The 20,865-nt window shown below is 44.8% G+C and overlaps 2 protein-coding genes across 9 annotated transcripts; one reads left to right on the top strand and one right to left on the bottom strand.

The window, feature by feature from the left end:
* Window positions 1-2,971, bottom strand: LOC109510456 (tyrosine-protein phosphatase non-receptor type 18-like). 5 transcript variants are annotated; one of them, XM_019860788.1, is made up of 6 exons: window positions 2,808-2,971; window positions 2,610-2,712; window positions 2,375-2,457; window positions 1,472-1,650; window positions 678-752; window positions 1-152 (listed from the first exon to the last, which is right to left on the bottom strand). In XM_019860788.1, the coding sequence occupies exons 3-6, from the start codon at window positions 2,434-2,436 to the stop codon at window positions 91-93; spliced, it is 378 nt and encodes a 125-aa protein (XP_019716347.1). In that variant the 5' UTR covers window positions 2,437-2,457; window positions 2,610-2,712; window positions 2,808-2,971; the 3' UTR covers window positions 1-90. The 5 variants fall into 5 exon arrangements, with proteins under 5 accessions (XP_019716347.1, XP_019716346.1, XP_019716344.1 ...); XM_019860787.1 differs by having other exon boundaries at window positions 2,626-2,712; XM_019860785.1 differs by lacking the exon at window positions 2,610-2,712 and having other exon boundaries at window positions 2,808-2,964.
* Window positions 2,972-3,878: 907 nt separating this feature from the next.
* On the top strand, window positions 3,879-20,708 carry gripap1 (GRIP1 associated protein 1). Of its 4 annotated transcripts, XR_002167115.1 has the most exons (30): window positions 3,879-4,532; window positions 5,023-5,089; window positions 5,174-5,235; window positions 5,326-5,352; window positions 6,556-6,663; window positions 6,743-6,905; window positions 7,475-7,641; window positions 7,721-7,754; window positions 8,193-8,359; window positions 8,573-8,620; window positions 8,690-8,721; window positions 9,141-9,188; window positions 9,276-9,375; window positions 9,466-9,543; window positions 9,685-9,777; window positions 10,157-10,291; window positions 11,003-11,098; window positions 11,174-11,284; window positions 11,443-11,544; window positions 11,606-11,719; window positions 12,669-12,746; window positions 13,682-13,777; window positions 13,994-14,050; window positions 14,759-14,858; window positions 16,292-16,422; window positions 16,501-16,617; window positions 16,911-17,004; window positions 17,847-18,019; window positions 19,269-19,517; window positions 19,622-20,708. XR_002167115.1 is itself a non-coding variant. In XM_019860685.1 (29 exons), exons 1-29 carry the CDS (start codon window positions 4,491-4,493, stop codon window positions 19,347-19,349), a joined length of 2,721 nt encoding a protein of 906 aa, XP_019716244.1. In that variant the 5' UTR covers window positions 3,879-4,490; the 3' UTR covers window positions 19,350-19,546. The 4 variants fall into 4 exon arrangements, 3 of the variants coding, with proteins under 3 accessions (XP_019716244.1, XP_019716245.1, XP_019716246.1); XM_019860685.1 differs by lacking the exon at window positions 19,622-20,708 and having other exon boundaries at window positions 19,269-19,546; XM_019860687.1 differs by lacking the exon at window positions 19,622-20,708 and having other exon boundaries at window positions 3,881-4,532; window positions 8,289-8,359; window positions 19,269-19,546.
* Window positions 20,709-20,865: the final 157 nt, after the last annotated feature.

Below are 20,865 nucleotides of genomic sequence, written 5' to 3'. Positions count from 1 at the left end.
AAGATTTAGAACATTAATTTTATTTTAGACAACGATAAACATACATGATACACATTCCAAATTTGACTAGTTGTGCCTCATGGACGACTTTCAGGTCCAGCCAGCAGGTGGCGTTCTGGGTCCTCTTGGCTTCTGTACCCGGTAATTAAATTCTAAAACAGAACCCAAATGAAATGCAGACATACCATGAATGAATTGTCAATTGAAATGTTAACTTTACAAGCCAACATGCCACTTCACCATATATCATATCTTTAGCATAATATTTTGTTTCCTAGTTCATGCTCCACCTTTTTCTTTGCTCAACAACTGTGCCTTTCCTTCTTTGTGTTCTTCTTGCCTCACTCACTCGTTGGGTTTTTCTTTCCTTAGTTATATTTTCTCACTTTATTTCTTTCTTTCACTAAATTGCATTCCTTGCTCATTTGTCAGTCACCCCTTTCCTTGTCTTCCTCAGCTCTTTGCTTGTTTACTTGTCACCTCTTCATTTTCATTTTGTTCTTCTGTCCTTGTGCACGTTGCCCTCCTTCCTCCCTTATGTTCTTTCCACCCTTCACTTATTACCTAATTCCACACTCACTTTTCGCCTATTTTCTCAGTCACCGATCACCCATTTCCTCGCTCACTTGTCACATCTTCCCTAGCTAGCTCGAAAAACAGGAAGAATATCCACTGACCGAGGCCGTCACGCACACTCGTGTCGTTCATATCAGTCACCGAGATGGACAAGTCTTCGTAATCGTTGGGTGTGCCTGGAAGGAGCGTGTAATAATTTGTAATAACAATAACAACAATAACAACAACAACAACCGCAACAATAATAATAATAATAACAATAATAATAATAAAAATAGCGGCTCGGTAGTCCAGTGGTTAGCGTGTCGACCTCACATTGCAGAGGTACCGCGTTCTATTCCAGCTCTGGTCTCCCAGTGTGGTGTTTGCATGTTCTCCACGGGCCTGTGTGGGTTTTCTCCGGGTACTCTGGTTTCCTCGCACATTCCAAAAACATGCATGGCAGGCTAATTGATAATTCTAAATTGTCCCACAGTGTGAGTGTGAGCGAGGATGATTGTTTGTCTGTGTGTGCCCTGCGATTGGCTGGCAACCGGTTCAGGGTGTCCCCCGCTTACTGCCCGAAGACGGCTGGGATAGGCTCCAGCTACCCCACCCCCACCCCCACCCTGGCGGCCCTTGTGAGGATACGCGTATCATAAAATGGATGGATTGATAATAATAATTTATACAATTCTCTGAATATTTAGCATCTTGGGATATTTTTAATTAGTTGAGAACTCTAGTAGTGAAAGCACAAAAGGGTGGAATAAGGATAAATAAACAATGTTGTTCTTTACTTTGCCTTCAAACAATCATAATGACTTTGATTTGCGAAGCTCATTTCAAGGGAATCAAGGACACTTGATGAAAATGACACTTTGCTAACCGTGTTCCCGGGTGGGTTGCTCCTTACCTGACACCTGCTCCACACCAGCGCTAACCACTAATCCCGCTAATCCCGCCGTGCGGTTGGCAGTGCGATTCAAACTCACAGCGCCCTCCGGAGCTCCGACCACGCTGTACAACGGCGCTGTTGTCGTCAGTGGGTTGTTGTCATAGTGATGGGAGCTGTGAAATGTTCTTGGGAACGTCCAAAAAAGGAAACGAGAAAAGAGGTAAAGAGTAAATGAGGGAAGATGAAAATAAGGAGAGGAGGACAGAGGTGACCAGTGAACAAGGAATGCCGTCACAATTAAACAGGGAACATACGACACAAGGACAAAAGAAAGAGGTGACAAGTGAAGAAGGTGATGAGGGAAGAAAGAATGAGGCGATGAGTGAACATGGAAAGAAGAATGTTACACAGCAAGGAAAGAAAAAAAAATAAAGACAAATGTGGCATTTAGAACAAAGAATGACAGAGGGGACTTGTGAAAAATGGAAAAGGTGACAAGTACATGAAAAAAACTTTAAAAGAAATGAAAGCGATGATATGTGAACAAGGAAAGAAGAACTTAAGGACGGAAATGATGAGAAGTAATCAAGCCAAGAAAACAGAAGGAAAGCAGTGACAAGGGACAAGGAAAGAAGAACATAAGAAAAGAAGAAAGCAAGGAAGCAAAGAAGGAAGGAAGGACATGAGGAAGGAAGGAAAGCGGTGACAAGTGAACTAAGCACTTCAGGACTGAAGGAAAGAGGTAACGTGAACAAGAAAAGCGGTGACAAGTGGACAAGGAAAGAAGAACATCAGGAAGGAAGACAGAAAGGGAATAAAAAGGAAGGAAGGAAAGCAAAAGGAAAGGAGAGAGGAAGGAAAGAGACGGCAAGTAAACAAGGAAAGAGGAGGATTACGGAATATGAAGCGACGCATGCGTACCTGTTTTCATGTGGTGGTTGCGATTTCGGCTTGTTGACGACGGCGTACGTCACCTCACTCATGTTGTCATTTCTGTTGCAACTCTGTAGTGAGACGACAGGTCACCAATGCGAGAGGGAATCGAGTTAGATTGCAACCTTTGTTAATCTTCCCTTTTCACCTCTTTGTTTCATCCTCATGTTCTTTCCATTTTCACATTTTGTTTCCTCCCTGTTTTTCTCATTTTACTTCTCACCCCTCTCAATGCTCACTTGTGACCCGTTTCCTTCTGTCCTTGTTTGCTTCTTGCCTTTCCGCGTTCACTTTCCCTGTTCGTTTCCTTGCCCGCTTTCTTCTTCCTTTTTCGACGCTGACACACTACAGAGTGTGTTCGTATCACCTTCACGTCACACACAAACAAAGCAACGCACAAGTCAAGAAAAAATACACCAACCTGTGAGTTGATTTCGTCCTCTATGCTTGTCGTTCTTAATGATTAAAAAGTCGAGCCAAACAGGAGCTTGACTTCTCTCCGACAGTCTGATTTGCATACAGGAAGTTTCACTTCCTCTTTTCTGGGCCGTGTAGCCATGTACATTTTGCCATCACGCCTGTCAACCAATCAGGACAAGCCAAGCAAACGTTGCATTTCATGCAGCCCTTGTTATGTGATGGCCAGAGAACAGCTGGTGTATCGAATAACTGTGGTAACCGGCACGCATAAGTGGCTGTTAGAGCACTGGAGCACATAACTGCTCATTTAATCATTAACATTCACCGGCCCGACCTTACATACACACATGCACGCACACACACACACACACACACACACACACACACACACACACACTGTGGGTAATATAAAGGAAGACATTTGTGTGATCCGTAATGGTCGATGAGAGTGTAGGGGTCCACTCGCCTGGCTTGTGTGGGGGCAGGGTGGGATCGGTTACCACTTAGGGACGGTGTGGATGTGGGTGCGAATTTTTGTTCGTCTCCATACGCGCTCTGCGATTGGCTGGCGACCAGTTTAGGGTGGAGTCCACCTCCTGCCCGAAGTCAGCTGGGATAGGCTCCAGCACAGCCCGCGACCCTGTTCAGGAATAGACGGTGTTGAAAATGGATAGATGGATGATTTGTAATCTGCTCACAGCAGCAAGTGGCGGTTATGCTCGTGTTGCGCTAATTTTGTAGTCGTGTTATGGAACTGTTGTAGTGCGGTTGTGGTTGTAGTTGTGGGCTGGGCTGTCGCTTGTAAAGTGCTTTTTTTTAAACTTTGGTACTCAAAGCGCTTCATTCTGTTACCGCATTTACTTACTGATGACGTGGCATCGGGAGCAATTAGGACTTTAGTGTCTTGCTCAAGGACACTTCGGGGCGGCTGTGCATTGAACCCGCAATGATTGGGTTAGGCGACAACCACTCTACGACTGAGCTGATCTTAGGGTACTGTTGTGGTAGTGTGTTAATGTGATACATGATACAGTAGTATTGTGGTAGTACTGCATTCCTGGGTTATCACTACTGCTGTGGTGCTGTTGGCGTAGTGTTTCCAGACTACTGTTGTAGTAATGTTGCAGCACTGTTGTGGTAGTGTTCCGCGACTGTTGTAGTAGTGCTGTGGTACGAATACTATTGTGCTACTGTTGCACAAATAGTGTAGTACCAGGCAGGGTTCCCATATCAGTTTGCTTCAGATGAAAGTGAGTGGACGCCAAAAGTGAATAGTTTACTAAAGTGAGGACAAGTCACTCAAAAGCAGTAAAATGTGGAGGGCAGTGGTCATTCTTGTTTGTGTATACTGCCGAGTCCCGAGTATGTGCACAGTATGACGTCATGCGTTTATTGTCGCCAATTACACATCGGTGAGCGCTCCCTTCGTGCTGTGCGATAATAAACGGGGCTGTCTTCTTACAGAAAATGGCCAAATATGTGATTGTTTCGAAGTGAAGGAGAAATTTTGAAACCCCCCCCCCCAATTACGTCACATAAGTTGGCAGGTGAATGCCGGGCTCGGGAAGAAGCGACCGAGCGAGAGCTCTGTCTCCTGGTCGCCCCCTCATCCCATCTCTGCTGCTAGCTCGTCGGTTTCCCCTTAGCTTTAGCTTAGCCTAGCGACCTGCTAGCCGTCAGCATCATGTCGCAGGCGCTTTCAGAGGAGGAGTTTCACCGTATGCAGGTAAGAACCACACGACGGCACGCCCGTGTCACGCCGCGCCGATTTGCAGCCGACGCTGTCCCAAAGCCGCCGGGTGAATGTTTTGGATGCTAACTAACGTTAGCCCCCTAGGGGTGGCACGGCGCCTATGTAGTTATCTTAGGCTAGTAACCCCGTGACACACAAAAAGGGGCATTCATGTTCTTGTCATTATTGTGATCCATATAGTGCGACAGAGTTCAACAAGGTGGCGTGCACGGTGAACACTGCCCTCTCTGCTAGCCATGTCAGCATCAGCAAACATCCGCATGACGAAGGCACTCAACCTCAAACGTTTTATTATTAGAAGGCAGTCACATATTACATGCAGTTTCATGCAGTGTCACTGATCAACGGAAGTGTTGAAATGATTTCAAGTTGTGTATTTAAAAACGAATTGTACACTAGCGCTACAAAGTAGCTCGATGCTAATCACATGACTTGGCCTGACGTGTTCGTTTGTGTCGCACAGGCTCAGCTACTGGAGTTGAGGACACACAACTATCAGCTGTCCGATGAGCTGAGGAAGAACTCCGCTGGTAAACAAAGCTGCTTTTCTTTTGTGCATGTGACATCATGATGATGATGATGATGAAGAAATATGCGCGTGCTGTGTGTTTCAGAGCTGACCAACTTGCGTCAGAAAAATGTGGTGTTGGAAAGAGATTTTGTCAAAGCACAGAAAGTAACTCTATTTATTATTATTATTATTATCATTATTATTAATAATATTATTGTCAGTTTAGTTTCATTTTTTGTGCTTTTCTGTCCGTAGGCTTTGAATAAGAGCAAAAAAGCCCAGGTAAGTGGTGCGCTCGATTGTTACCATGGTTACCAGTGCCCCCTCTAGTGGTTAACGTCCGACACTACCATATCAGAATGAACCTCTGATTTTCGAGTAATTGATGCCCACACAAAAAGTTTTGTAATTGCTTACAGATGCGACAAGATCGCAGCAAAGCACATTCTTTTTTTTCAATTAGCCATGACTTTGGCCTGAGCACAAACCGGCAAGTAGGGAACTGTTACAACGATTAAGGGAGGATAGGTTGGGAAAAAAATCAACGATGCACAAATGCGAGTTTGTGGGTGTTCACGACATAATAGGTACACAACAATAGCGACGCTACTACAACAGTCACGCATTACCAGTGTCAGTCAACATTAGTCCCACAGTGTCACAACCTTACTACAGCAGTAGCACAACACTACTGCAAGAGTAAAATATAATAGCACGATATAATCGTGGTAGCACAGCAATACGTCACCTCTACTACAAAAGTACAGTAGCATAAAGCTACCAAAGTAGTGCAGTGGTAGCACGACACTACTGCAACAGTAGCCAAACAGTCCCATACCACTACGACACTTGCAACACTAAAATAGCAGTAACACAACACGAGCACGTATCATTAAACGACTAATACATTGAGTCACACTCCAGTGCTAGAAAACTAACATTACACTACAACATGACAGTCGCACAAGACTACTGGAATCGTAGCGCAAGACTTCTGTAGCGACCACAACTTTACGACAGTAAAACAACTCCATTACAACAGTAGCATAACAGTACAGCAACGCTACTACAACATTAGCACAACACGAATAGAATGGTAAGACGAATGCCCCCTTCTGACTACACGAATGTAGCCCGGTTTTGAGCCGAGAGTCACGTCGCAGGCGAACGTAGCGTCTTGTAGCTGATTTTGAGATGTCTTGAGGCATCGTAGCCCATTGTAGTGTGACATGCTCAATGACGTGAGAGGCATCTGGGACAACAGAAGCATAACACACCAATGTCACAAAAGGACGACAACAGTAACACAACCACTTGCATGGTGTCACAGAAGTTCCACAACAGTAGTGCAGTACCGCTAAAACAATTCGACAACAATAGCATATACATTATGATACCAGTAGCTCTACACCACTAGAACAATCGCACAACATTTCACTGGCCAATTAATTAAGGAGGCATGAAGTCAAAGTATTTCATCCGCAGGAAGTTGAAGCGCTACTGAGCGAGAATGAGATGCTTCAGGGGAAACTTCACAGTCAGGAAGAAGACTTTCGACTGCAGAACAGCACGCTCATGGCCGAACTTTCCAAGGTACCGCCCGTGTTGACTTCAAATGGATGATTGTGATCGGGTCTAGATTTCCCGCTCCTGTTGTCTCCGTCATTTCCAGTTGTGTATGCAAATCGAGCAGCTGGAACAGGAAAACCGGCATCTCAAGGCAGAGGGCGGGGACGCAGATTCCCGGCCGAGCCCCAGCGCCACGTCCAGTCCTGCTGATGAAGCGCTGCTGCGCCTCCAGGCTGAGAACGCCACGCTGCTGAAGAAAGTGCGAGGTTTGTTTCTTGGGTCGCCTTTACGCGCAGAGGACAAGGGTCTTGTCTTCAAAAGGGGACATCTTGTAGAAATGTATTGGGTACAAAGTCAACAGTGGTTGATCATCTAGCCCTGTTGAAATCAGGGTTATGATAGTAGGAGAATTTTCATGTGTTCAGACCGGGCCACTTTATTGACCCGTCTGACAGGTTGCTATAGCAGGCGTCGTTCAACGCGTGTCGTGTTTTACGTCACATAATTGCAACATGAACTACTGTGATAAGTGTTTCGACACGTGCCATCGAGCTTTGCTTGTACGGCGCTATCTCCAGACCAACCGATGAGGCAATGCGTTTCCTCCTCTGTCCAGGGACTGCGGTTTTCACTTTCTTCAATGTGCTGTCTTCTATACTGCTGAGCACTTTCTGGCGTATTAGGTCTTGCGTCGCTTCTAAAGTTAGATGCATCACAAAAGCTAAGATGCCTCGTGAGCAAAAGCTTCTGAAGTGTATATTATGTCTCCTTTTAAGTAACATTCAGTTAGTTTTTGACACTGGAGCTCCATGTGACTTGTGTCGTTCCTGTCCAGCTCTTCAGGAGCATTGTCATGGCGAGCAGCCGAGATCTGCGCTTTCTCACGGCGACCAAAATGCTACCTCACAGCCAGACCGGTCAGCGAGCGCCAACGGCGTGTCTGATATCGATGGCAAAGGGGAGGAGCCTGCAACAGAAGCGGGCGGTGTGAGCGGGCAGCAGGTGATTGGCGGGCTCCGTCTGAGTCAACTGGCTCTCAAGTTACTGTGGAAGACTGAATTTGTTTCCTTCCTTTTTGCAGAACGAAGCTCAGCTGGAACAAACACAGTTACATGGTGAGAACGTTTGACGTATTTCAATACACCCCGTGATAGCCATAAGCTCATTGGACAGTGGCTAGAACATGTAGTTTTTGTTCAACTCCACCAGGTGGCGCTAAAAGGCCACCAGAGTCATTAGCAGTGACAAAACAAACAGAGCTGTATGACTTCAGATTGACTTGTATGACAAACAATACGCTCTATTGTTATCGCGGTACGATGATTTGTTCTACTGACAAAGAGTTTGCGTTATTTGGCTTGACTGTACCACTGCCGGCACACAACTGCAACAGTACCACCACACGACCACAAGCGAAGCCTTCACAAGGCAGACACACTCTCCATCCGGGCTGACACATCCCGACCTTGGATGGTGTAAATGATTTATTGTATGTCTGGCACACTAACTGTCAGACTGCCCCTGCTGTGTGCGGCGCCCCCCCTCCCCTTTAGGCCTGTCAGAGAAGAGCGTAGAGGAGATTGTAGCTAAGCACTCAGCGCTAGGCTGGTCGGCTGCACTGTGTCCAATAACTCACTGCTTTGGAGCAGAGCTGGAGGTCGCCCTGAACACCCAGACCGAGGAGAAGAGGCTGCTGAGGGAGCAACTGCGCCACCTGGAGGTACACACATATACACACACATGCGCGCGTGCACGCACACACACACACACACTCGTACCTGTCATTCACCTGCCATTCACACACACCTGATAAATCATCATCATCATCATCATCATCATCATCATCATCATCTCATAGTAAGTGCTTGCTCATGTGAGTAAACACGACGTCTGTTGTCATGTGACTTCAAGTCTTTGTCCAATTGACGTGCAGGTGACCAAACAGGCCGAACTCTCCAAACTGCAGGATGAATTGTCAAAGGTAAATGCTCACCTGTGCCTCAACCGGTGCTTTGACTGTTCCTGGACTGATGCAACGTTTGTCTTTCAGCTGTCGGACAAGTTAAGGAAGAAACAGGAGAGGTGAGACGTCGTCATCGATTTTTGAGCCTATTTCGGTTGCTTTTATGAAAGGAAACCTACTTAGCAATTCTTTTCACAATTGAAAACTGTTATGACGTGTCTTAACATATCTGTGACATACTTTTTTGGAAAATATGCCAAAGATGAAGAATCACAACACACTTAACATTTATTTGACCTGGACTGAAATTAGCCTGTTTCAAGACAAATTTCTTCTGCAAATTAGCCAGCACTCAACCTGTTGAACCGATGACGAGTATGGGTTTCGCTGTTGGGGGGTGGAGCTATGGAGTTTGTTTAAAAAAAAAAAAGTGAGAGAGAGTGAACCACCATAAAAGCTGCATGGATTATGGATTGTATTTCCACTGGTGGGGGGCATTGATTCTTGCCGCGCTCACGGTTTTTGTCGTATGCTGCAGTTTCCAGCGTCTTCAGGCGGAGAAGGAGGTTCTGTACAATGACAGCAGGTCAGAGCAACACGTCATTGTCACATGGGTCCACTGTGACCAGTCCAAGACACGTCCACGGTGAACTTGTGGCCAACTTGTCTACAGGACAAAGATTGAGGAGATCAACCAGAGGAAAGAGGAGGAGCTCAAGTTGATGAACACGCGAATGCAGAAGCTTCAGTCGGACTTGGCGGCGGCCAATCAGGTCCGAGGGCAATGTTTGACCGTCAACGTGGTCACGATTGTCTTCTCGGCGATGCGAAGGGTCATACGGGTTGTTTTCCCTCCGTGGCAGGTGACAACAGAGTTGAGAGAGAAGTTTCAATCCAGCGACAAAGAACACCAGCTGGCTGTGAACGCTCTCAAAGATCAGGTCAGTTGACTTGTTTTGGCAAGCCCACCTTCGATTTCTGCTGTTTCCACCATATTGGACTTTCTACTGTTTTTCTGCCCCCCCATTTTCTCCGCCTTTGCTTCTATGCTGCTCTCTGCTGGTGATGCGCCGACACTGCAGGTAGCAAGTCAGAGCGCGGTGAGTCAGGAGCAGGTGGACAACATCCTGCAGGAGAACGATGCTCTGAGAACTAACTTAGCTGCTCTAGAACAGGTAACCTACAAGAGGAAACTCGACTTTTCGAACACAATGGGGCTGGGGGGGTTATGGGTCAGATGGATTTCTTTCTTTATTTGAAATAAATACTCCAAACCCTCGCTATTTGCGATTTATAAACAGTGGAGGGGGGGGGGGCACAAAAAAAGAAAAAAGAGCATTGCGCCGAGCCCTTGAAAATGATGAGATGAAAGTACAGAGCAATACCTCGTCGGTGCTTTGCATGTTTCCATCTTCAAGTTCTGTCCTCCTGCTTCCGATTCCTAAAAGTTCTTCTTGTGCTTTCTGTCTGCGAGGCGCAAATATCCTCTCGGTTTCGCATCGCTCGATGAACCGCGGAGACGAGCGCGTTGTCAGGTCTAACCGTTGATTGCAGATTCAGACGAGCAAGATGCAGGAGTTCAATTTGCTGCGCGAGCAGCAGGAGGTGCAGGCGGCCGAACTGCAGCAGAGTCGAGCGGAGCAAGAGAAGCTTCTGGCCCAGAGGGATGACCTGGACTCACAGCTGCAGGTGATCTTGACCTTCATTCGACTTTGACACTGATGCCATCACCGCTTCATTTTATTGCTTATTTTGAAAGCAATGTTTCTCATCGAGTTACAGTCAATTACATTTGTAAATAATTCATCTCAGAGTCCAGTCTGGGACCATCAGAAAATCTTAATTGTGCTGGCAAAAGCATTTTTAATTAAAAAAAAAAAAAAAAAACACCCCAAGGGAGAATAGCAAAACTGTGTGGAAATTTCTCCATCTGACTTACAATCGACCGACGAACCTTAAACTGTTGACAGTTACTTTTGTGACCCTTTCCAGCTTTGTGCAAGTTAGTCATTTTTACTTGTTGGTCGTCTGAGAGCGATTTCACGCGAGGCATCGTACACATTGGGCAAAACGTCTTGAGAATAGAAAACTCAAAATGGCTCCGTTAGGGCCGCTTTCATCAACGCCTCCAATCTGATCACATTGATCCCGGTTGGTTGACTTCCCCACCCGATTAGCTTTTGGAGAGATCATTAGCATACCACACTGCACCCAATAAACACATGAAACACATCATTGTTTATGTGGTATTAATTTGGACAGACTCTTAGATGAAGATCAAATTTTCTGAGCAATATTTGCAGAAATCTAACTCATTTCAGGGGGCTCACATACGTTTTCTTGCAACTGAATTAAGACAGGCTGTCTCCTTCCCTGTGTCCTTGACTGTCCCGCCTTCAGGAGTCAAGTTTTGCAAACCGGAAGTTGCTGGAGCAATTAACGGAAGAAGGACAAGAAAAGGAAAAGCTGCTGAGGGAGCTGGAAGAGAGCAAGAAGGTACACACACACACACACACACACACACACACACACACACAGTGTGTGTACTCTATGATGGATGATTGCATGCAGACGGCAGAGAAAAGGAAGGCCATGTTGGACACTATGGCCATTCAGCTAAACCAGGAGACGTCCAACCACAAGGAGGCGCTGTCGGACCTCAAACTACAGCACGAGAAGGAGGTGAACTCCGCGCTCTAGTCCCATAAAAAGTTTCCTCCAGAATTTTTGCACAGTGCGCCTGGGATGTGGAAACTCTCCCCCAATACAAATTCAAGTTCGGGCTTATTTCCCCCCCCTCCTGTGTCCCCGCTCTCCTTCCTTACGGTCGGGTCCCGCAGGTCCTTGGCGTGAGGGCGCGCTATGAGAAGGAACTGCGAGGTCTTCACGAGGAGAAAAATCGCTCCGAGGAGGACATCCGGCAACAGCTCCGAGACGAGAAGGTGAACAAGAAGAAGAATGAGAAGATTTGAGGGCGATACGATGCAATGTTTTGCGCTTCAGGCTCGGAGCAAAGAGCTGGAGAGTCTTCAGGCCAAAGTGCAAGAACTTCACAGTCAGCTGCAGTCCATGGAAGAAACCAAAGGATGGTTTGAACGACGGCTCAACGAGGCCCAGGTGGGTATGGGGGGGGGGGGTGATGTTGAATCGAGAAATGAGAGCCGCAGTCATTTCATGCCGACAGAACAGTCAAATACAAACACGGTCACGCGGGAGTTCTCGTAAAGCGCAGCTCACGCCGAGACGATTGCACACACCGACACCGCACCCTACCTCATCTGGTCCCGCCTCTTAAAGGCACACGCATGGATAGAACACACACCACAATACAGATATAATTTTCTATACATTATATGTACTTTTTAAAAAAAAAAATTCAGATACAGTGCGTTTAACACTCGAGCTACCAGAGCCGTCATTCTTTTACACTGTGTTGTGTTATTACTCTCCTTAGAGAGATTGACGATGCTCGTATCTCTGTTTCATTCCGATGGTGCAATTTTATGATATTAAAAAATACAAAAAATAGTTACGAGTCATTTCTCCTTGCGCTATACTGTACACCCATAACTTGGACGTGCTCTAACTTATCTTAGACATGTTGCACTGGTTTCCATAGCAACCAGCGACTCCATTGAGAAACACTGCTGGTCACCATCATCGACCAGAAATCTAATTGCGTAGAAGAGACACGACATCTGCTTGTAAATATTGACGTCTGAGGAGGAATTGCTCACTTGACACATAGCGAGTCAGAGGGAAAAAAATTGCCCCCGCCCCAGCGAACGGGAGCCGAGTCGCCTGCAGTAAAATAGGCCGTTAGATGTCATCGTCGTGACATTGTGGGCGGCGTACTTCCGATTGACCTCCGCTTCTTTGAAGTGAAATGCAAGAAAGTCTTTTGCGACACGCGTCTCCGCACGCTCCAATCGGCGGGACCAACTGTTCCTCATTCATTTATTCGCCGTAATTTACATCAAAAGATATTGTGGGTGGGTTGAGAGCTTGTCTCTTGCGATATAAACTGCCGTTTCTTTTCACTGTGTGCGTGCATGGCTACGAGCAGGAAAACACAGACAAGTTGACGCTGGACCATCAGGAAGCGCTCAAAACTCTCCAGGACCAACACATATTTGAGCTACAGGTAACAGACAAAATGGGACGCTGTGTGTGTGAGTGCATGCGTGCGTGTGCAGTGCCTATAAAAGGCAACTCAGTACAGTTATTATATGTATAAATTATGACATGAATGATTTAATATGATATATGATTTCAATTATAAATGAAATGTTGTGTGGTGTCACGTTGACATGGTGGAGATTACCGGAAGAGTGAATTTTGCATTGTGGGCAAATAAAAGTACGTACGCTGCTGTCTAGCAAGCTTCAGTGTCTAAGCTCTCAAGCTAGCTACTTAGACTGTTTAGAAATACTGCAGTTTCGACAATAAATTAAAATGTAAAACAAAGCAAAAAAAAAAAAAAAACCCCACAATAAAGTAAAAGTCGAGGTAATCCACCCATCCAAGTCAATCTTTTGTTGTCTGACCATTTCAGGTGTTGTGTGAGTGTGTCCTTGTCACTTTAGCTAAATGCTGGGTATTTTATATAAAACCACACCCAAATTGTGAAAATACAATCCATGCCATTCTTGTTGGTGATTGTGTGCACTTTATAATTAGCTTTTTTTTTTTCTTTTAAAGTATTTAGATTATTTTATTTCTCTTTAACAAAATTCAATTATGTCGAAACTGCAATTACTTAGGGTTCTCCCCATGTCTGCGTGGGTTTTCTCCGGGTACTCCGCTTTCCTCCCACATTCCACGCCCGAAATTGTCCCTCGGTGTGATTGTGAGCTCAGATGGTTGTTGGTCTCTGTGTACCCCGCGATTGGCTGGCAACCGGTTCAGGGTGTCCCCGGCCTACAGCTGGGATGGGCTCCAGAAGGCCCGCGACCCTCATGAGCATAAGCGGGTTCGAAAATGGATGGACGCAAGTGCGAGAGAGATGCAAATCAGGAAGAAGGCAAACACTTTTTCACGGCATTGAGTGCTGCTTGTTGTCATGTGCGCTCATCTCAGGCGAAGCAGGCCGAGGCGGAAGCGGTCCACGGGCAGGTGTTAGAAGTCCAGCATCAGCGAGATGAACACTACTGCGCCATCGTCAAACTCAAGCAGGTCAGCATCAGCGGGCCGCATGCGCAATTGATCTATCTTGCAATTGATTGAATCCTTGCAGCCTTTTTTTTTTTTTTTTTTACCCCAGTGTATTCTCTATCGCTTCATTGTAGTATCGTGAAATTGTTATTAGGACAATATCGTGCTGAATCAGTGATCATCACGTCGCAAATAGACAAAAGTGTTTACCCGAGAACTCGTCTTCTGTTTCCGCAGGAGATCAAAGACACAGTGGATGGACAGCGGATTTTGGAGAAGAAAGGAAGTGCAGCGGTGAGCCTTTCTGTTAGCGTGAGCACGGGCGCGCTCGCGCGTGTGATAAGACGGATGAGAGAAAGCCAAAAAGCGTCACACAAAAAAAAAAAAACCAAACAAAAAACGTATTTGCAGATACATGCTTTTGTTTGGTCTGTGATGATACAATGCATATTCACAGCGCTTGACTTTTTCTGCATTTTGTTGTGACAGGCTTATTCCAAAATTGAATACATACATTTTTTTCCCCCTTTGAATTCTACACGTAGGCGAACACCCATTCACACTCACAATCACACCGAAGGAACGATTTCGTGTGTGGAATGAACCTACCGTGCATGTTTTGGGAATGTGGGAGAAAAATCTGACATATTCCAATTTAGGATGGGGCTGTGTGAAAAAAGTGAAACGCTGTGAATACTTTCTGGATGTTAATTATTTGCGCGTGTGGAATGTATTTTATTTCACGAGTCCATGCCATTGGTCTTTCATCATGTCGGCTGTGATTTTCAGATATTAGTCGAACCTGGAGGGACAGAGTGAATCTGTACCTTATCACGGCACTGCGTTGAAACCATATCCAATAAATACAGTTGGAATGTGTATAGATGTCAGAACATGAACATGTCAGACAGTAGGAACATGTATGTGTGAAGTTGCAGCTAAAAAAGTCAACATTTGCAGATTTGTTTTAATGTGTGTGTGTGTGCATTTGTGCGTTTATAGCTGAAGGACTTAAAGAGACAGTTGCAGCTGGAAAGGAAGCGAGCAGACAAACTGCAAGAGAGACTTCAAGAAATCCTAACCAACAGCAAGAGCAGAACAGGTACGACTCTGAGCGCCTCGCAATCGCTTCATTAAAGCCGCAAGCGGCAAAACAGCAGGGGCCCTCACGCCTCCTCTTCTACAACAAATCCTTGAAATGATGTCGGAACTTTGACGCCCACATTGTCTGATGGCTGCAGACAAAAATCTTCTGTCATTTGGGGCAATTCCCTGACTTTGTCCAAAATGGTCTCTTCAGACCCAGATGACCGACTTTCTGTTCAGGTTCTTGCGTGGGTCTTCCAGAGTTTTTGGTGCATCCCGTTATGACAGACATGTCCACCTAATTTAGTGCTGACCCGTCAAACTTTTTTTTTTTTCTGATATTAGGGCGCTCCTGAGTGAGCTTTGTGGACTTGTGTTTGGACTTTGTGGACTTTCGCCAGAGTACATGCGTTTTGAGGCTAGTGAAGACCCCAAAGAGGGAGGATACAGTTCGTGAAGTTTGTCTGCGTGTGTGTGTTGAGTTAGGAAAGAATCCAAAAGGTCAGCAGGATCATGTCAACTCGTCAGGAGATTCTGCCTCATTCTGTAACCTTCTCCTAAATATTTGATAGAGCGCTTTGATTCCCTCTGCTACACACACACACACACACACACACACACACACACACACACAAAGAGTACCATGTATAATCTATAAGGACAGTTAAATATTAAAGAGCATTTCTGGACATTGGATAAAGCTGACAATCAGAAATCTGAAGTGGGTCCAGGGCCCAACCAATATGGCGTTTTTGTTTTTTTAGGGTGATGCTGATTTCAATATTTGAAAGAACGAGATTCCAATAGCCGATTAATTAGCGGATTCATTTCAATACTTTGTGTTTTTTTGTTGTTGTTGTTGTGGTCAACCACAGCAGTAATTTGAATGTTTAACAGTACTTTATCTTACTATACTATTTGTTTGACTTTATCCCAGAGAGATAAATCTGCAAACAATTGGCCGATTTTGGCAGCTTGTAATCGGAGGGACCCCTTCCGTGGCTGCTTCAAAGGGGGCGTCTCTCTGTTGTGAAAGGAGCACGTCCTTGTACAAGAGGGGAAGCTCGGTGTGTGTGTGCCTTTAAAGGGGCGGGTCATAGTCTTAAAGGGGTGTAGTCCTCATCCTAAATGGCACTCTTTTCGAAATTTGCTTTTCCCTGGCCGACAATTTTTCTTTGTGGGCTTTGCCTTCAGACGGGCATGTTCTTCCCGGAAAAAAAAAAAAAGGAGGCGTTGAGGCGGCCTTTGTGTGCTGACTCCAGAGTACAGAAACGCCCTCAGCATTGGCAAAGTCACCTACTGGCCAATTTCCAAAACCTTTGGCCGGAAAATGCACTTATTGCTGCATCGTGGGATATTTTCCGCTCTGTCTGCCATGCTCTTAAGATGGCGCCCTGCTGCTATGCTCCTTTCAAGAAGAAGGTCATAAAGGCCTTCCTCTACCCGCAGGATTGGAGGAGCTGGTCTTGTCTGAGATCAACAGTCCCAGTCGCACTCAGCAGACGGGAGACTCGTCCTCGGTCTCGTCCTTCTCTTACCGAGACATGATGAAGGAGAGCCAGAGCGGCGGTCAGAACAAGGTGGACGGCGGCCGGCCCGACTCGCGTATGGCGGCGCCGGAGCCGCGGGTGTAACTTTCCCTCTGTCGTCGTCACCAGTCGGGAGGAGGAAGTCCTCAGTGTCAGCGTGCCGCCGAGCTGTCCGACGACGAGCTGGGCGAACTGTTCCAGAGGCTCGCCGAGGTCCAGCAGGAGAAGTGGATGCTGGAGGAGAAGGTCCGTTCCGCCGCTAACTCGTTTCATGCCACCTCTTGGTCTCCGATCGAGAGCCATTTTGACCCATTTTTCAAGGCCTACAGAAAATTGAGTTCTGGAGATAGCCCAGCATCAGAACCTGGCAAAAGAAAGCTTTAACCCTCTTTTGTCTCTGGAAAATCTTCTGCCGCCCATTTTTTTTCCCACATCCCGATCCGGTGTCGAGGTCCAAATTTGCTTGTCTGTCCGCCATCGGTGGCCTCCTCTCATTGGGCGCCAGCCCTGTCACGTGACTACTGCCGTGCGATTGACAGGTCAAACATTTGGAGGTGAGCTGCTCGTCCATGGCAGAGGACATCTGCAGGAAGAGCGCCATCATCGAGACTTACGTCATGGACAGCCGCATAGGTGACCGCAGGCCAACACACGCGCACACAATCGCGGTTCAAATGCCCACGAAAAATGCTTCATTTGAATATTCACCTTTCATTTCTCATGAATTATAACGACCCTGTTGATTCTTTAACAAAATAATTCTTATTCTATTATTTCCAAAAGATCAACGTACTCATGATAGATTGCAATGGTGTCAATTATTTCATTTTAAAACATTGTTGTTTGTCCCTAATGCTTTAATTTTATTCTTTATTTCTAGGTTTTAAAGCGGTTTATTTTTTGTTATTGACCAAAAAACAACAACAAACCAAAACCAATGATTTCACAAATGAAAAAAAATGTGTGATTTACTTACTTTTTGTTTTGCATCAGTCACTATTCATTGACCAATTATTTCATATCATAAATAAAGATTACAAATGTCTTTTTTGTACCAATATAATATTTTATTTTATTTATTAAAAGTCAACCAAGTATTGGAGAAATGGTATTTAACTGCGTTAATTTTTGTAATATTTTATTGTTTTGTTTTTTTACGTACTAAAAAGTGTGGAATTGTGATTGCATTATTTACCATAATTTAATTCACCAATTGAATATGAATGGTGTAAAATAAAAAAATTAAAAATTAAAAAAAATATTTAATTTTATTATTTGCAGTAAATCAAGTCACCATTTAATTGTTAAAAATACATTTTTTTTCCAATTTCACCTCTTTCCCATCCATCAACGAAGTGACGATGTAATTTGTAGTGAATAAAAACTGTGTTGTGGCCGCCCGTTATTTCCCGTGTCGGAGAGTAGTCGCGGCGTCGTGTCCTCACCGTGCGTCTCCTCTTCCCCGCTGCGCTCAGACGTTTCAGGCGGCGCGGCGGGCGGTCACGGAGCGGCTCAGGTTGACCGAGGAGGACTGGGGTCCGTCTTGAGGGACCTGGTCAAATCCGGGGACGAGAACCTGCGCGAGATGAACAAGAAGCTGCAGAACATGCTGGAGGAGCAGCTGACCAAGAACATGCACCTTCATAAGGTAAAATCCAACGCACTTCGTCAAGCGCCCGCGCCGACTCCCGTGCTAATGTTAGCATTCAACGCTGCGTGAACTGGCTGGAGGAACGATTCTCAAAGTGCTCCCTCTAGTGGTACGGGAAAGGATCACTAATGGAAGACTGATTGTGTTGCACCCTTTTTTTTTTAACTCTACAGTTCAGCTGTACTTAATCTTTAAACTACGCTTGCATTTAATTTTTTGAAACTGTTTTAAAACATTTAAATAGGTACCATTTTTATTTTTCTTCAATACATGTTCTCTGATTCACTAACTACATAATTTTTTGTTTTTCTATCATTTAAATGGAGTGTTAATGTAAACTGCATAATGTAGTTGTGTAATATTTTTAATATTTTTTAAATTGAGTAACGTAATGATTTACATTTTACTTTTCAAGAACAGTACAGTTCAGTTGTATTTAACTTTGAAAAACTACATTTACTCTTTTAGAATTTTTAGTCTTGAGTAAAATTTTCAATTGAATCATTATTCCGTGAGTATTTTTATTTCCTAAACTTTGAGCAGTGTTCATGATCAAATCACACATCATGGTATAATAGTTTTAATTTTTTTTTTTTTTTAACCCTGAACAGTAAATATTTTTACTTTTCATGCAGATTATGTTTAACTTTTAACTGAAGTACTGTTCCATTTTTTTTTTTTTTTTATGGTAACTTTTAAGAACTACGTTTACATTGACACCACAATATAAAACTTTTTTTTCCCCCCACAAAGGGGAAGTCAAATCAAAATTATTCTTGATAATATGTTCTATGCAGCCCGCTAGTTTAAACGCAGTGTTCTGATTCATACGGCGTTTGTGGAATATGAGTTAAGCGGCAAAATTATGATTATTATTAAGTGTAACAAACATGATCATCGTCTTCTGTTTTTATTCACGTTGAACGCAACGTCCCACCTTCAGAACTCTACAGTGGCTAACGATAATATTAAATAGACTCCTCAGGAATAAGATCTCATTTTTATGACCCCATAGGCATACTCTATTTTATTTTAATGTTGGTCATTATGATGGTACTTGGAGAGCTAAGTGTTTTTGAGGTGGTTAAAAAAAAAAAAAAAAAATCACAGTGGTTTCTAGTCCATTTTCTGGACGACACACCCACTGGCCGCATCTGCGCTCGAGAGTTTGCCGTCCACTCCACGCCCGCACTCCTCCCAATGGAGGAAAAACAGAAGACAAATGTCTGTCTATCTTTTTTTCCAGGATATGGAGGTTTTGTCCCAGGAATTAGTCCGTCTCAGTAAAGAACCAGCTCCTGATGGTAATTCGGCTGGCTCCGGTTGAGACTACTTCCCGAGTCATCTGTCCATTGCCCCAAATATCATATTCACCTCAGATGGAAGACCAGGTCAGACGAGCACCCGCGACTGATGTCTTGCGGGCCTCGAGCGTTATTTTAGCCGGTGATTCCCAACCAGTGTGTGCCGAGGCACATTCACGAGAGCTCATCAAGTCTGCAGCGAGAAAAGATCACATTTCACTTAACTCATTCAGTACCAGCCAATTCTGGACCAAGTCTGAAAAGACGTTTAAAAACGTCTCTGGGTGTGAATGAGTTAATTGATCAGAAAATGATTAATTTTTCACAAATACTCCCATCGTTGATCATCTATCTATGCTCGTGACTAGTGACAGACAAAACAAATAAATAATCTTCGATTAAGATGGCAGAAAGTATCTCATGGACATGTGTCGCCACTTTTTGGGACGTTTTTGTTGGGTGGTGTGCCGTGAGATTTTTTTTTTGAAACTCCAAATATGTGCCCTGGCTCAATAAAGGTTGGGAATCACTGATTTAGGCTGTTTGGGCTATGATTAAATGCTGGAATGTCTCCATCCATCCATCCATCCATCCAAAGCATGCAGGGAACAGAAATGTTTAGCCTATCGTTGTTTCTTAATGAATGTACCGTCATTGAATCATCCCAAAAAGTCACATGATTCGGTTCCACTGGACCCTGGCTACAACCCGACGACCTCCATTGCAAAGAATCACTTGCTTCCATTGTACAGACCCCCTCCCACTCGCCCCCCTACAGTGAAAGAAAGAATCCCCGTTTGAGGTGTCTTGTGTCTCCGGTCCTATCACTTCAGGCCTTCACGCTATGTCGGCTTGTGTCCACGCGCTGGCCGAGGAGCAGGAGCTCCGACATTACATTACAATCAATGTCTTTTGCTTTGTGGCTGCAACTCTCTGCCAGAGCATGTGTTGCACTTTCTTTACTCCTAATCAAAAGCTTATAATGAATGTGAGTGAGATATGAATATATATGAAAAAGAACAGTTTTTCTGGTTATTTTTATCCTTTCGTTATCATACGTCTTTGTTTTGAAACTGTTCGACATCACGCCTGTAAATGGAATTGTCTTAATTGTTGTCAGGCTCAGTCTATGTCCTGCTTACCGTTTCAGATCTTATTTATAAAAGAAAACGAGTGTTTGCCATCACTCTACACTACATGGTCCTTGACTATTTCCTGGACTGTCACCTCCCCAATGGCTTCGGTTTTTGTTTCTGACGTGTTCCTGGAGGGGGGGTCCAGGGATCTATCTCCGCCCTGGGCCTCGGAAAGAAAGTCATCTGAAATGAAATAGGAAAGAGATGATTTCTATCACAAAGCAAAATAAAGTGAGTGAAAAATCACGTTTGTACTTTTGCGTCATTAGTTACACTGAGCTGCAAGTAATCTTTTGGAGGGGCACGGTGTAATTCCTGGTATCCGACACTTCTGACAAGGGCTGACGAAAGGGCCGTAAAGACCATATCAAGTGAGTTTGGGGGATTTGGTTTTTGAATGCAT

Source organism: Hippocampus comes, unplaced genomic scaffold (genome assembly GCF_001891065.2).
Source record: "Hippocampus comes isolate QL1 unplaced genomic scaffold, H_comes_QL1_v1.1 scaffold56, whole genome shotgun sequence".
NCBI lineage: Eukaryota > Metazoa > Chordata > Actinopteri > Syngnathiformes > Syngnathidae > Hippocampus > Hippocampus comes.
The sequence above is the reverse complement of the archived record's forward strand: the minus strand, read 5'-3'. Positions and strand labels throughout refer to the sequence as shown.